Consider the following 14,967-nt stretch of genomic DNA (forward strand, 5'->3'; position numbering starts at 1 on the left):
GAGTGGAATGGTTGGATCATATGGTAACTGTATATTTAGTAATCATTTGAGGAACTGCCAGACTATTTTCGAAAATGTCTATACCATTTTACATTCCCATCAGCAATGTAAGAGGGGTTCCAGTTTCTCCATGTCAACACCTGTTGTTGTCTGACGTTTTTGGTTCTAGCCATCCTAGTAGGTGTGAAGTGGCACCTCACTGTGTTTTTTGTTTGCATTTCTCTGATGAGAATAGTGATACTGAATAGTGATATCAATAGTGATATTGAACATCTTTTCATGTGCTTTTGGCCATTTGTATATTTTCCTTAGAGAAGTGTCTATTTGGTGCTCAGTTAAAAATTTTAAAGGACTTTATTATTAATCATATCAAAGGCTGGTATGTGAGTACTTAAAAAAAGAACATGGTGATCATTAGGGACCTATATGGATTCACTAAGAAGTAACTCAAAACTTAACTTTTATTTTTATTAATTTGATTTCTAAGTCAAAGAAATACAGCTGGGCTAGTTTATTTTGAGTTGAGCAAGGCCGTTTAGAGAGTTTTGTTAATTAATTACCCACATTTAAGGTGGAGCAGTGTAGGCCGGATAAACTATGACACCCCACGAGGGTTGATGCACATCTTCCTGGAGGGAAATCTTTAGTTTTCTTTGGCTTAAGCATTTTTACAGTGTCCTAAGTGAATGGAGACTTGGGATGACCTAAATCTGAATAAAAACCAGTAACAGAAGTTGAAAGAAGCAGGATTCAGAATGGTTTTAAATAATAAGTGAATGGAGACTTGGGATGACCTAAATCTGAATAAAAACCAGTAACAGAAGTTGAAAGAAGCAGGATTCAGAATGGTTTTAAATATGTTAAAATCAGAGTAGAGTCATGCTTCACGTTCAGGATGGGAAAGGGGACCTTGCTTGAAGGAGATTGATGCACAGAAGATCAAGACCTTTTAGTTAACTTCAAGGTTGCTGTGTGGCAACAGTGTCGTGGCTCCTGATGTTAGAAGTTAGTGTTGGTGGTATTTGTAGGACTCCCATTTTACTAGTCATGGAAGGTAGCATTTCTACAGGGCTATGCTGGTCTTAACTGAAGAGTTAGAAAAAACAGTTTTTGGTTCCAGCTTCTCTGATTATTGACTATCTTTGAGCAAGTGTATAAACCTCAGCCTCAAGTTTTTCATCTCTAAGGTGATGGTAATTAACTGTTTTTGTCTATTTCTTAGAGTTGTAAAAATCAGATAATAAGTGTGGGAATGCTGAGAAAATGTAGGGCATTGTGTGAGCCTGATGTATTATTAATTCTGGATACCATATTTTAAGTTGATCACTGATAAACTGGACCATTTCCAAGCAGTGGACTTGGGATGGTAAATCAGGAATTTGGAGATGTGAAGACTAATTGATGTGGTTTGCAATGTTCAGCTTGAAGATAGAGTGCGGCTTCCCCTGTTTGAAGGACACGAGAGACTTTTAAGTATTGTTCTGGAAAGGAATTAGTTTTCAGCTTCTGGATGAACTCTGTTAGTTTAGGCACACCTGTGAAATGCATTGAGTAGAGAACTGATGGAAAGGTTTTCTGTATCGGGCATGAAGTTGGCCTAGATCTCATAATGGGCAATGTTTACTAAGTGTTTTATATGTTCTAGGCACTGTTCTAAAGGTTTCGTATGCATACATTCTTAATCCTCAGAACAACCTTGAGAGGGAGGAAACCATCTCCATTTTATATTGAAAAAACAGAGGCACAGAGGGAAAGTAACTTGCCCAAGGTTACAGGGCTCATAAGTTGCAGAAGTAAAATTGAGACCAAGGCAGTCTGGGTCCAGGAGTCCATGCATTTATATCTACTTTATTACCAGTCAACTCTAGAAGTCTGTAAGAGAAAAAGCATTTTATTCTATTTATTTTTCCTAACTTGTCATATGTATGTGTAATGTTAAGGATGGAAAAATGAATTGGGAAACCTTTTATTTAAATTGATAGAAAATTACTGGTTTTTAAAACTATTTCTTCTTTGCTCAAATTACTGGAAATTTTTTTGATGAAATATTTTGATGAATGGAAAAACTATATTATTTCTTAAGGTTTACTTTGGAATCAATAAATGATATATGAAGTGAAAGAAAGGTGGCTAGTTTTCAAGGAAGCTTAATGCGTTTACCTTTTGCTTTAAAGATGATCTCAAGCTTCTTAGATCAGCAAGCCATCCTGTTTGTGGACACTGCGGATCGCCTGGCCTCGTTAGCTAGAGATGCTCTGGTCCATGCACGCCTGCCTAGTTTTGCCATCCCATATGCTATTGATGTACTGACTACTGGGTCTTATCCAAGGCTGCCAACCTGCATCAGGGTAAGTGTGTTCCCACCCCCACCCCCCCAAAATTGAAAGCTTTGGCATTAGATTCTAGAATATTAATAAGTAGCCCAGTCCCCCCCCCCCGCCCCGAAAAAAAAAACTGTTCTGTGTTTTAAAATAAATATTTCATGTAGTTTGCTTTTTCTCTCATTAAAATTTGGGGGAGGGGAGGTGTTGAAATAAATGGGAGCCCGAACATGAGTAGCTATCAAAATGAGTTATGTATTCATTTAGGTGAGGGTGAACAGAATTGCAAAGGTAACATCTATTTCAGATGTGAAAATATGGCGCATTAGTTGCTTTTTGGAAGTGTTTTTTTATAAAATTTGTTGTAGTTGTTTATTCACTCGGTGCTATTGTATTTTATACTTCTAAGAAGTGGTAGAAATCATCTAGTGACATTAAGTTAGTTTCATAAATAGAGCATGAAGAAGATTGTGTTGCATTATTATCTTAGCCAGGCGACTGGTGGAATCATTGACACTCTAATATATGATATTAATGGTCACTATTGATGTAGACTGCAGAAATGAGTGTTGAGATTCTCTCAGGTAAAGTAAGAAAATACTGTGTTAGGGCAGGCGCAGGTAAAAATTATGTCTCTTTGTACGTTATTTCTAAATCACTTGAACATTTTTGTAGGATAAAATTATTCCTCCAGACCCAATTACCAAAATTGAGAAACAAGCTACACTTCACCAGCTGAACCAGATTCTTAGACATCGGCTTGTAACCACGGATCTTCCTCCTCAGTTAGCAAATCTTACAGTTGGTATGTGCTTGGAATATATTTTTAAAGAATTGACTTGTTAGAATATTTTTAAAATCAGCTTTTGGGAGTTTTATCTTTTAAAATATCATTATGAAGTCTTTACCTACAATTTTGGTGGTGTTTGAAACTGTAATTTGTGCCATATCATTTCACTGTATCTGGAAATCCAGTGCTGGTATTTGAAGCTGAGGAGAGGGCAAGATCACCTGGGGCTGGAGGAGAGCCTGGGTCCTAGAGTTGAGCCTCAGTATTGTTCCTTGATGTTTAGAAGAGTTGCCTTTGATTTCTTGATGACCTGGAAGCTGGCTACCATTAATGCAGGAAATACTGAATTGTTTGAACACTTATGAAAGAATCTTCAATCTATTTAAAATTTCTTGTGAGCAAGACTGAAAAGTTCTAGGTTAGCAGGAGGAGGCTGCTTATTTTCTAGCAAAGTAGACTATTTCTTCTTCTTCTAAAAGCAAATGGCCGAGTGAAGTTTCGAGTTGAAGGAGAATTTGAAGCCACCTTGACTGTGATGGGAGATGACCCTGATGTTCCATGGCGTCTTCTCAAGCTAGAAATTCTCGTTGAAGATAAGGAAACAGGAGGTAAGTCATAAATACTGATTTAAATCATAAGTACTGATTTAAATGTTGGATGTTTTTATGTTATTGATACATTCTTGCAGAATAATACATGTGTTTAGCAATTTATCCTGTAATTTGAAACAGATTTTATGATAATCATAACTCCCTACTAACCCCAAAGGTTTCAGTATTTCTATAGTATAATCAGTAGTTTTCATAGATAATTTCAGTTTTTTTTTTTTTTTTAACTTATCGTTAGTATACTCTTCCTTAGTTGGTCTATGACAGAGTCTGGACACTTTTCTGAGTAACCACCTTCTTTTTTCCTGCCAATGGAAGATGGGCGAGCCTTGGTTCATAGTATGCAGATCAACTTTATCCATCAACTGGTACAATCTAGGCTCTTTGCTGATGAGAAACCTCTTCAGGACATGTACAACTGCCTGCGTATCCTTCTGAAATTTGAGCCCTGTATTTGTGAAGAATTTGTATCCCTCTACCCCCAACACACTTCCCTGGTGGCTCAGTGGTAAAGAACTCACCTGCCAGTGTGGGAGATGTGGGTTTGATCCCTGGGTCAGGAAGATCCCATGGAGGAGGAAATGGCAACCCACTCCAGTATTCTTGCCTGGGAAATCCAGTGGACAGAGGAGCCTGGTGTGCTGCAGTCCATGGGGTCACAAAAGAGTCAGACACGACTAAAGGACTAAACAACACCCTCCCCCGCCAGCACACACACGTTTCCATTTGCCTCTAGTCCTGAACTGGAGCAGCTTAAACTCTCTCCCTTACCCTTTCAGGGTGGAAATGGGGCTTTACACTGGCCAGTGTAAAGAATAATGGTAGATCTTTCTTTCTTTTTTTTTTTAAACCAAGCTTTTCATTTTACTGTTGACTTTGCAGGTAAAAATTTAAAATAATGAGGTAGAAATAATACTCTTTGGAGAGAAAAAAGAGTACTATTTGGTCTACCCATATTCTCTAAACTATGGTGAATTAAGGGGTAACCTGGACCTTTTGTTTATATTGGTTCAAAATTAAATGTAAAACCTTTTTCTAAAATTATTGTCACAAATCGCACCTCCTTTTATATACATCACTGGAGAAATATAATGGTCAACTTTTGGGGACTAGAGCATTTGTTATATGAAGTTTGCTTATACTTCTTTGGCTGTTGTAGTAATACATTAGATTTGCTTAACGAGATCCATCAGATTCTTTCTGCTTATCACTTCAGTTAGAAGTGCTACATTCTCAAACTCTAATGTTAATCCGAGAGCGGTGGGGAGACCTTGTACAGGTGGAAAGGTATCATGCAGGAAAGTGCCTCTCCCTCTCAGTTTGGAAGTAAGTAAAGTTGATTCTGGTGGCGTCATGCGATGACTGTAAATACCTTTGTTTCTCCTTTTCTCTCATGCATCTGATTTACTGTATATCTCTGTATATCTAGCAACCTGAATTTGTATGGTAAGGTCCCATGGTATCGTAAATCACATAGGACATCCATAATTAGCACCTTTCTTAGAACATGGAATATTTTAAATATGTAGATATTTGTCTGTTTGTACTAAAACACTATTCTTAAAAGATTAGGTTATTCTGGCTTCAAACCAGATTGCTGAAAGACCACCAGTAGGTTAAATTACTGGGCATCATCTTTTAAAAATCCTTGCCTGTCACAGTGTCATATTTTGAATTGAACTTTTTACAAACTTTTGGGGAAGATTTTTGGGGAAACTCAGTTATCAGACTTATAATCCTCTATTCTCCATTTGAACTTTGCTTGATTTTCATTTTCTGTAAAGGAATCAGAGGTGAATAGGCACCACTTAGAGACAGTTTGTTTTGTTTTGGGGTTTTTTATGTATATATGTGGTTTTTTTTTAATGTAGTAGATCATGTTGTGTTGGATTACAGAATAGCTGTCTTCCCAATATTAATATTCCCTCAACAAAGAGTGAGGGTCTGCTGTGTTCTAGACTTTGGATAAGGTGCACAGTAGACTCTTTTATTCCAGAAGTTAACAGATTGTTGGAAAAAATTCTTAATGCTTAATATTTTTTCTCTTTAGTCAGCAGGTTCTTGGGAGAAAAACAGGGACAGCATCTGTTCACAAAGTTACAATTAAAATTGATGAGAATGATGCCTCCAAGCCTTTACAGATTTTTCATGATCCTCCTTTGCCAGCTTCTGATTCCAAATTAGTAGAAAGAGCTATGAAGGTAAAAGAACTCAATATATTTTAATATTGGCTTGATTAAATGAATATAACGTAACTTATCATTTCTACTTAAGCTTTTAGCACAAATTCTTTAAAATACCTAAGGGTCCCTAAAACCCTTTATGAAACTTATTTTAAATGAATGTTATGCTGGTAAGTTTGTTGTGGTTGTTTTAACATCTAATGTGGTAAGGTATAATTTTTAAGATATTCTTTCAAATTTTGTAATTTAGATCAGATCACCATTTTAATTTTTGTTAAGATCTGCCATTTAATCACGATAACTATGATTAACAGCGTCTTGATCTATACTTGCCAGATGTTAACTGTAGCCTTTAAGCTATCAATACCATTGTTTAAGTTTGCTTTCTTTTATTGGTTAACACTTCATCAGTGTGATTCTAAAGGGAAGTAACTTGAAACATAGTAATCTACTCTCAGACTTTTAAAGTAAAAATGTTTGAATTGTACATACGATTCTGTTGTTGTTTATGCAGATTGATCATTTATCAATAGAAAAACTCCTGATTGACAGTGTCCATGCACGAGCTCATCAGAAGCTTCAGGAACTGAAGGCCATTCTTAGAGGCGTCAATGCTAATGAAAACTGTAGGTTCTTTTAAATTGACATTTCTGGGGCTTTCCAGGTGGTGCTAGCGGTAAAGAACCCGGCTGCCAATGCAGGAGGCATAAAAAGATGTGGGTTCAATCCCTGGGTAGGAAAGATCCCCTGGAGGGAGGGCATGGCAACCCACTCCAGTATTCTTACCTGGAGAATCCCATGGACAGAGCTTGACGGGAAGCAACTTGGCATGCATGTCTGTCTTTTGTTTAAATTAGCATCTGCTTTTATTTTATGAAGAGTCTTTTTTAAAATGACCTTTTTCCCTGATGTACTGATTTTGTTGTAAAAGCTGAGCATTTCTGCCTTTTAATTTATGATCTGTCAAGCTTGTCCTAATTTTCCCCTTACTTTCTTCTTTCTCATTTAGCTTGACCTTATTTTTGAAACGTATGCATATTGACTCTCCTTAAAACTTCCCTATTGAAACAGAAGCTAGCTTAACATTTTAATATAAATCTCATTCTTCTAATTTTTCTTCTAAAAGGTTAATAAGGCAGCTTTGCAAATATTTATAATGTGTTTATAAAATATGCCTCTTTGAAATGAAGCTAAATTTATCCCATGTCTTCAAAAAAGTTTTTTTTGAATTGTTAATATATTAACAGGGTTCAAAATAAATACAGGTGTACACACAGTGAAAAATCTTCTAATTACCTAGTATATTCAGAATGTTAGGAGACGAATGGTCAGTCATTTAGAAAGTAAGTGCTTTCATTCTAGGAATACAGTTTCCAGTATCATGATGAGAACATTTACTATCCCAACCCCAGTTATTTTTGACTGGTATTACCTTGTGCCCACAGTATTTTCACAATCCTAATTTCTCTAATTTCAATTTTTTTCAAAATAGTATCATTGGGATTGTAGATAATTGGGGTTTGTGACCTTTTGATAGGCTCTGGTTTACTTTAGTATCATCTGTAAACAAGGCTTACTTAAAAAAAAACTCAGTATGATTGCCTGGGGGGTATTTAAATTACTTTGAAAAATGGACTCTGAAAATGTGTTTACCTGGGAATAATTTTGTGTGTTTTTCGAGGAAGTTGTGAAGATTTTCCTTGAGTAGCACTTTGTAGCGATATCACTGCTTGAGTAGTCAGAAGATGTTGGTATGTGCTCATGTGCTCTTGAGCAAGTCACTTAAATTCTTTGGGCCTCATTCTCCTCATCTGTATTTGAGGATGTTACTCCGGGCTCTTCCTGGATCTCTAATTCTAGTAGGAGTGTACTGTAGCAGTGGTTTTCAAGCCCTGGGAATCTGTTGAGTCCTCAGTGTTAGAGAAGGGTGCTTTGGAGAGTAAGTTTTGAAGGAGAGGGAGGATCTTGCATGTGGGGTTGGGCCCTCAGCCCTACTTGAATCAGAGCAGTTCTGGAAATGAGGAAAAGGTCTGCTGACCCATCATTTTAGGACATATGCTTTAAGTTTTTTTTTTAAATTCACTTTCATGCGTTTATACACAGCGTAGCCTCACTTGATCGCTTTTGTGATGGGAAAGCATGCTTTTGTCAGATCCTTTGCTGAGACGAGGGGCCATAGTCTGTTCTGGGAATCTCTTAGTGCTAACCTTCATTAATGAAGGTTATGAAGCTAACCCTTCATTAGCTGTCTTTTCTTCCAACTCCTCACTAGGATAAGCCGAGGAAATCAGTCACTCGGAGAATGGAGCATTTCAAGACAGGGCTAAGGGAGAGCACAGACTGCAGGTTTTGGACAGCCCAAGGGGTAGTGTGTGGTTTCTTGAGGGTGGGAGATAGGGGTGAGATAGCCTTAGGGGGAGAGTAGGCAAGACTTTTGGAGAGAAATTTTTAAAAGGCAATGTAAGACACTACAGGTAACTTGTCCTGTGGCCCCTTCTCAGCATCACCTGACTCGAGGAAGCCAGGGTGCTCTCCCTCGAGTTGTCCTCTGTCAGCGCCAGATTCAGGGTCTCGAGATCAGTTTCAGAAGCTGTGAACCACACACAGCAATTCCTAATGGGGCTTAGTTGCTTCTCTTAGTCTTCCCACTTTATATTACTGTCTATTGGTCCATTCCTTTTGTCCTCAATAAATAGGGAGAAATGAAAGAGGAGATGTGTGTATATTCCTGCTGCAGGAAAAACTAGTGTGCAACCTGGTCATCTTGCACAGCCTTTAATGGTCTCTTTATAAGTTTCTCCGTTAAAACCTGTTGCCTTTAAATGCTCAGGGCCTTACAGCAATTTCTGTGAAGAAAAATATGGACACTGGCAACCATAAAATATGTTCAGAGATATATATGAACATATTTTCTATTAATATTTTTTGGACTGTGTTCTCTGTATTCTTCTTTGATTCCCTGTTGTTTAAAAAATATTTAATTTTGTGAATTAGATTGAAATTATAATTGTTATCCCAATTGTCAAGAGTTTTACTCCATTACTACACTTTAAAAATAGTTTTGCTTTAGAGAATACCTTCCTATCCTGTTAGGATTTAAGATGTACAGCTGTGTTTTAAAAATCTGCAAGTCTGCTTCAAGTCTGTAAGCATTTTTACAATTTTTCATGCTAATCTGAATATAGAATATTGTAAAAGAAATTCCTGTTTGTGCCTTTTTGTCCTGCTGGTTTGTTTTAGGTGAGAGTTAAGCTGGACCTGCATGGTAAAGATGTGTATGCAAATACATTAGATATACTTGAAAGCAGTTAGTTTTCATCTGATTAAATATGTTTCCTGCAATCTTTTTTGCTTTAGTAATTTGTATAGGCAGTACCAATGGCAACACCTCCCATTTTACTTGTTGCAGATTATATAGCGGGAGGTTTTGGTTTTTTTCTTTGGTTCAGAAAGGAATACAGATAATATATATTATTGAGCACTTTGCTTTTCAAAGCACCCTTACAAGCTTGTCATTGCTTCTTCCTGAGAACCCATGGTGTGGACAGGAAGAGGTCTTTGCCCTTCTTTAATGAAGTAGCATAGAGAAGTCACCCCTGGTGAAGGACTGAGCCTACATTACCACTCTCCTCACTGCCTGCCTGCCTTCTGCACTGTAGTTTTAGAGGAATGTGGTAACCAGGAGAGCATATTCCTTTTGCAGGTCATCAGTCTGATTAGCACACGGTGGGTGTGCTTTCAATACTTTGCTTTTCTACTGGATTTTGTTATGCTATCTTGTGAGATTAAGGAGAAAGTTAATTGGGCCTGGTGGAAATACTTTGAAACTCTAGAATGAGTATTGGGAATTTGTGTTTAGTAGTTTGCCTCTGTTCTTATTTTATCTGTGACTTGAAAATGAGGTACGTAAATAACTTGAAAAAACTTTTGTCCTATATAATAAATAGTGCTTAATAGCTTTCAAATGTTTTTTAAATATAGGCCCTAATTGCCAGAAAAATCTCTCTTTATGAAGAATGGCATTAAAAATATTTAGGTTGTGAATGAAATTTACTTTATTTACCAAACAACTTTTTTCCCCCACTATATCAAAAAGGGACTTCCCTGGTGGCTCAGATGGTAAAGAATCCACCTGCAATGCAGGAGACCTGGGTTCAATCCCTGGGTTGGGAAGATTCCCTGGAGGAGGGCATGGCAACCTACTCCAGTATTCTTGCTGAGAATCCCCTGGAGAATGGACAGAGGAGCCTGGTGGGTTACAGTCCATGGGGTTGCAAAGACCCGACTGAGCAATCAAGCATACATATCAAAAAGAAAACCCTTAAAATCAGCTTATTAGTAATTACTGACTGAAAGCAAAGCTAGAACACACCTCATTGATAAGGTTAAATTTTCATTAGCTATTTTAACCTTTTTTAAGGAATCTTGGAGGGTTGTTTTTTTTTTTTTTTTGACTGTAGTATTTGGGATGGGTATGTTTGTTTCAGGTCACCTTGTAGGTTACATTCTTCCTTTGAGTTATTGACATAATAGTACTAATCTAGTTTAGCAAAGTTATGTCTTTCCTCTAACATTCAGATCATTCAGTAGTTGGTTCGTTTCTACTTGCTGAGAAATATATATATTTTTGGGGGAGGGGGGGATATTCAGATAGAAATATAATTAAAATTTTTAACTGTTCAGCTTCCATAGAGACTGCACTTCCAGCTCTTGTTGTTCCCATCTTGGAGCCCTGTGGTAATTCAGAGTGTCTACACATTTTTGTCGATTTGCATTCTGGAATGTTCCAGTTGATGCTTTATGGACTTGGTAAGTTACTAAATGATAGACTCACTCAGTATAAAGAAAAATATTTTTAACAAAAGCAGAATAAAAATTTTTGCCATTAGTTATTGGGAAGGGTGGTATAAACAGTATATAGAAAGTAGATATGGAAGGAATAACCGGTTGATGTCTGTTCCTCGGGGCCCATTTTAGCTCTCTTGTACCAGAAGTTAAACTTCCCAATATGAAGTCCATTCATGTTGTTTCTCTTATGTAAAAGTAATAATGTTGATGGCTGATCTTTTCTTAGATTAACTGTTTTACCACTAATAGTTGGGTATCATGGAGAAGACTACAATCTAATGTCATTCGTGACTGAAGAATAAATTTATGACAGTATAAATATCTCAAGATGACTTGAATATAGAATCCTGGAGGAAAGAAATTTTTTTTTCTGGCTTAAACACAGTAGAAATTGAAGTTTGATTTCTAGCATGTTCTTTTACCAAGTTGGTGTTCTGAAATGATGAAATACTGGAAACTTAGTGTTTTTGTGTTGCTAATGAGATAGTATTCTTGAATATGTTAGCACATTTCCCATTTGAAATTAATTTTAAGCCATATTTATGAAAATAAAAATCCTTTCTGGTTATATTACATGCCTGTAAAGATAGATTTTTCTATGAACTGCTCATGGAAAAAACTGGCCTCACTACTTTGAATACATCACATTTATGATGGCTAAATGATAAGTGACACGTTAGGAAATTGTTCTTCAAAACTTTAATGGTTTTCTTGATAATTAAAATAGTACATACTCATATAATAGAAAAACTAAATGTGTAAAAATGAGAGAAGCAGTAAACAGTTGCCTTTTGGTAATCATTGTTTTTAAGGGATGTATGCTTGTCTTAGCTCAGGCTGCCATAACAGAGAACCACAGAATGGGTGACTTAAACAACAGAAATTTATTTTCTCACAGTTTTGGAGATTGGAAGTATGAGATAAGGTTGCCAGCATGGTCAAGTTATGGTAAGAGCTCTCTTCCTGGCTTATAGTTGTCAGCCTTCTTGCTGTGTCCTCACATGGCAGGAAGAGAGAGAGAGAGAGAGCAAGCTCTCTGGTGTCTCTTTATAAGGGCACTAATCTTATATGAGGGCCCCACCCTCATGACCTTATCCAAACCTAATTATCTCCCAGAGGCTCCACCTCTAAACACTTATCACATTAGGAGCTAGGGCTTCAACATATGAATTTGGGAGGATGCAATTCAGTCCATGGGCTTCCCAGGTGGCTCAGTGGTAAAGAATTCACCTCCCAATGCAGGAGATGCAGATTCGATCCCTGAGTCGGGAAGATCCCCTGGAGAAGGAAATGGCAACCAACTCCAGTATTCTTGCCTGGGAAATCCCATGGACAGAAGAGCCTGGCAGGCTACAGTCCACGGGGTCACAGAGTCAGACATGACTGACTGAGCACGCACACAATTCAGCCCATAGCAGTGCTCTTCTAATTTTTTCTCTACTTCTTTTTTAGTTGAAATCATTTTATATTTTGCTTTTTGTTCAACATTCTTTTTCTAAATATATGTATTTTATTGAAGTATAATTGACTTAGTGTTTCAGGTGCATAGCAAGGTGATTTAGTTATCTATTTACACATGTATTATTTTTGAAATTATTTTCCATTATAGGTTATTATGAGATATTGACTGTAGTTCCCTGTGCTATACAGTAAACTTTTGTTGCTTGTTGCATATCTATTTTTTTTAATTAGAAATCTAGCATTTTATTCAACATTCTATTATTAGCATTTTCTCATGTCATTAAAAATTCTAAGTGACATTTAGCAAGCTAATCTTCAGCCAACAGCTCTTGCTTATTTAGCAAGCTAATCTTCAACCAACAGCTCTTGCTTATGCCAGAGATCGTTTGTGTTTAATAAATAAACATTTTAATGAGGTTTTATAGTTTTTGTAATTTTTAAGGTTCTAAGTTTAGTAATACTATGAGTTTTAAATACATACACATTTATAATGTTAACTAACTAGACTAAGAGTTTGGGTAATTAAAATATGGGCAAAGAATTTAATGTATTTGTTACTCATTCTTCCTGCTAATGTACACTTGCTATTAATTATCTTAACTATAACTCTCCCTAAATATTAAAGAAGGAAAACAGATTAATTTATGCCTCATGATGTGTTATCATTTAGCTTTTCTCTAACTCAAAATAACACTACTTTCTGCCTGAAACAGTAACTCTCATTTAAATTTTGGGCTATCTGGATATCTTGTGTCTCGTGTAAGCCATTAATTAATGAAGTGCTTTATGCTATAGACCAAGCCACACTGGATGACATGGAGAAGTCTGTGAATGATGATATGAAACGGATCATTCCTTGGATTCAACAACTTAAGTAAGGCTGTTTATTTAACTCAAAACTAAAATTGGAAACTTATTTTGACAAGATATATTTTCTTCCCCATCATTGATCTTGATCAGCCACTATCCTTTTTATTTATGATGTGAAGCTTGAGCCCCTTTTGGTACTTAGAATCTAAATTTTCTTGAATTAGGTCTGAGATGGCAGTGCTTCATATCAAATTCCTCTCGAAAGCAAATATAGGTATGAAGGGCATGACACTCAACTTTGATTCCTTGTCATGTTATCTCCTGTGTAAGCCCTCTACAAATCACTTACACAATGAATTTTATTGTATCTAGGGTTCTGTGCAGTAGATTCTTCTTAGGATAATCTTCATGGTATGAATTGACCAGCTGATACTTTCAGAGTAGTCATCTGCTTCATTCAGTTTGTCTCAGAATTCTTTGAATGCTTCAGACTGTTAAACTAAATAAAATTGAAAATGAAGCTAGAGATAATTGTTTGAGGTTTCATTACCACCCTGGTACACAAAGGTATCATTATGGCAACTCTAACAGACTCTTTAAATCAGTAAAACAGAATTCCAAGGAATAAAAATAAATATCAGAGATTAAAACCAAACTGGCAAATGGTGTGGTGGGGGTGGGGCAGACTGTTCAGTGGGATTTTAATACTTAAATCTTAATAATTCATATTTTGCATAATTTGAGGTTGTTGGGCAGTTCCAGCTAGTAGAAATATATATAGCCTAAAACCAAGACGTCAAGTCCCAAAAGCTTTAAACTTATCAAATATGTATTTGTACTTAAACTCACATTATTTATAGGAAAGGTCCCCTGGTTGTCACTTATAATGCTTCTCAGATGATCTTTGATCAGTTTATCACTAATCTATCATGGGACATTAATCTTTTGAAATAATTTTATTGAAATATAATTTGCATAGCATAGGCTTTAATTGTTTTAAGTGTACCATTCAATGTCTTGTCATAAATTTACTGAGTTTTGTAACAACCATAACCACAATCCAGTTTTAGAACACTTAAAACATTTCTATTGCCTCAAAAAGATGCTCATTTACAGTTAATCCTCATTCCCAGCTTCACCCCAGGCAACTATGAATCTGCTTTCTGTTTTTGTAGATTTTCCCTTTCTGAACATTTCATAAAAATGGAATCATAAAGTATGTGGTCTTCTGTGACTGGCTTCTTTCATTTAGCATAATGTTTCCAGATTCAACCATGTTGAAGCATGTACCAATTTTTCATTCCTTTTTATGCCTAACTAACATTCCATGGTGTGGCTCGGCCACCTTTTATTTATCCATTCATCATTTGATGGACATTTGAATTGTTTCCACTTTTTGACTCTTATGAATAATGCAGCTGTGAGTATTCATGTGCAAATACATGTGTGTAATTTGCATTCCACTAGGAGTGGAATTATTTAAGAAGTTACCATACTAGTTTCCAAAGTAACTGTACCATTTTACAGTCACATCAAACAGTGTATGAGGGTTTCCATTTCTCTACATCCTTGTCAGCCGTTGTTACTGTCTTTGACCATAGCCACCCTAGTGAGTGTGACAAGGTATCTGACTGTGGTTTTAATTTACATTTTCTAGGGACTATTAGTATTGGGCATCTGCTCATGTGATTATTTTTTTTAATAATATTCACCGAAAACAAATTCTAGGAAAAAAGAAATGAAAAAACGTTCAAAATATAAGCCCCAATTTTTTATTAGAGTCAACAGTCATAAAATTGCATTTCAATAAATAAGATCAGAACAAAAAATAATAAAAAAAATTCAAAATCTATACATTTTTCATTGAACGTATACATGTATAGACAAGTTACTCATCACTTAAACTTTTTGTTCCACAGAGTCATAACAAAAAAGCTGAGTGAAAT

General features: G+C 36.2%; 1 protein-coding gene across 2 annotated transcripts in view; it reads left to right on the top strand.

Annotated features, from left to right (window-relative positions):
* MED14 (mediator complex subunit 14) overlaps positions 1 to 14,967 on the top strand; it is a 60,503-nt gene that overhangs the window by 10,318 nt on the left and 35,218 nt on the right. For both annotated transcript variants that reach the window (XM_043458153.1, XM_043458154.1), the window contains exons 4-12: positions 2,175 to 2,348; positions 2,997 to 3,126; positions 3,591 to 3,719; positions 4,038 to 4,145; positions 4,913 to 5,045; positions 5,770 to 5,920; positions 6,417 to 6,528; positions 10,586 to 10,711; positions 13,007 to 13,085. In XM_043458153.1, the coding sequence (XP_043314088.1) occupies positions 2,175 to 2,348; positions 2,997 to 3,126; positions 3,591 to 3,719; positions 4,038 to 4,145; positions 4,913 to 5,045; positions 5,770 to 5,920; positions 6,417 to 6,528; positions 10,586 to 10,711; positions 13,007 to 13,085 (1,142 nt within the window). The remainder of the gene's footprint in view (positions 1 to 2,174; positions 2,349 to 2,996; positions 3,127 to 3,590; positions 3,720 to 4,037; positions 4,146 to 4,912; positions 5,046 to 5,769; positions 5,921 to 6,416; positions 6,529 to 10,585; positions 10,712 to 13,006; positions 13,086 to 14,967) is intronic.

This window comes from Cervus canadensis, chromosome X (genome assembly GCF_019320065.1).
Source record: "Cervus canadensis isolate Bull #8, Minnesota chromosome X, ASM1932006v1, whole genome shotgun sequence".
Taxonomy (NCBI): Eukaryota; Metazoa; Chordata; class Mammalia; order Artiodactyla; family Cervidae; genus Cervus; species Cervus canadensis.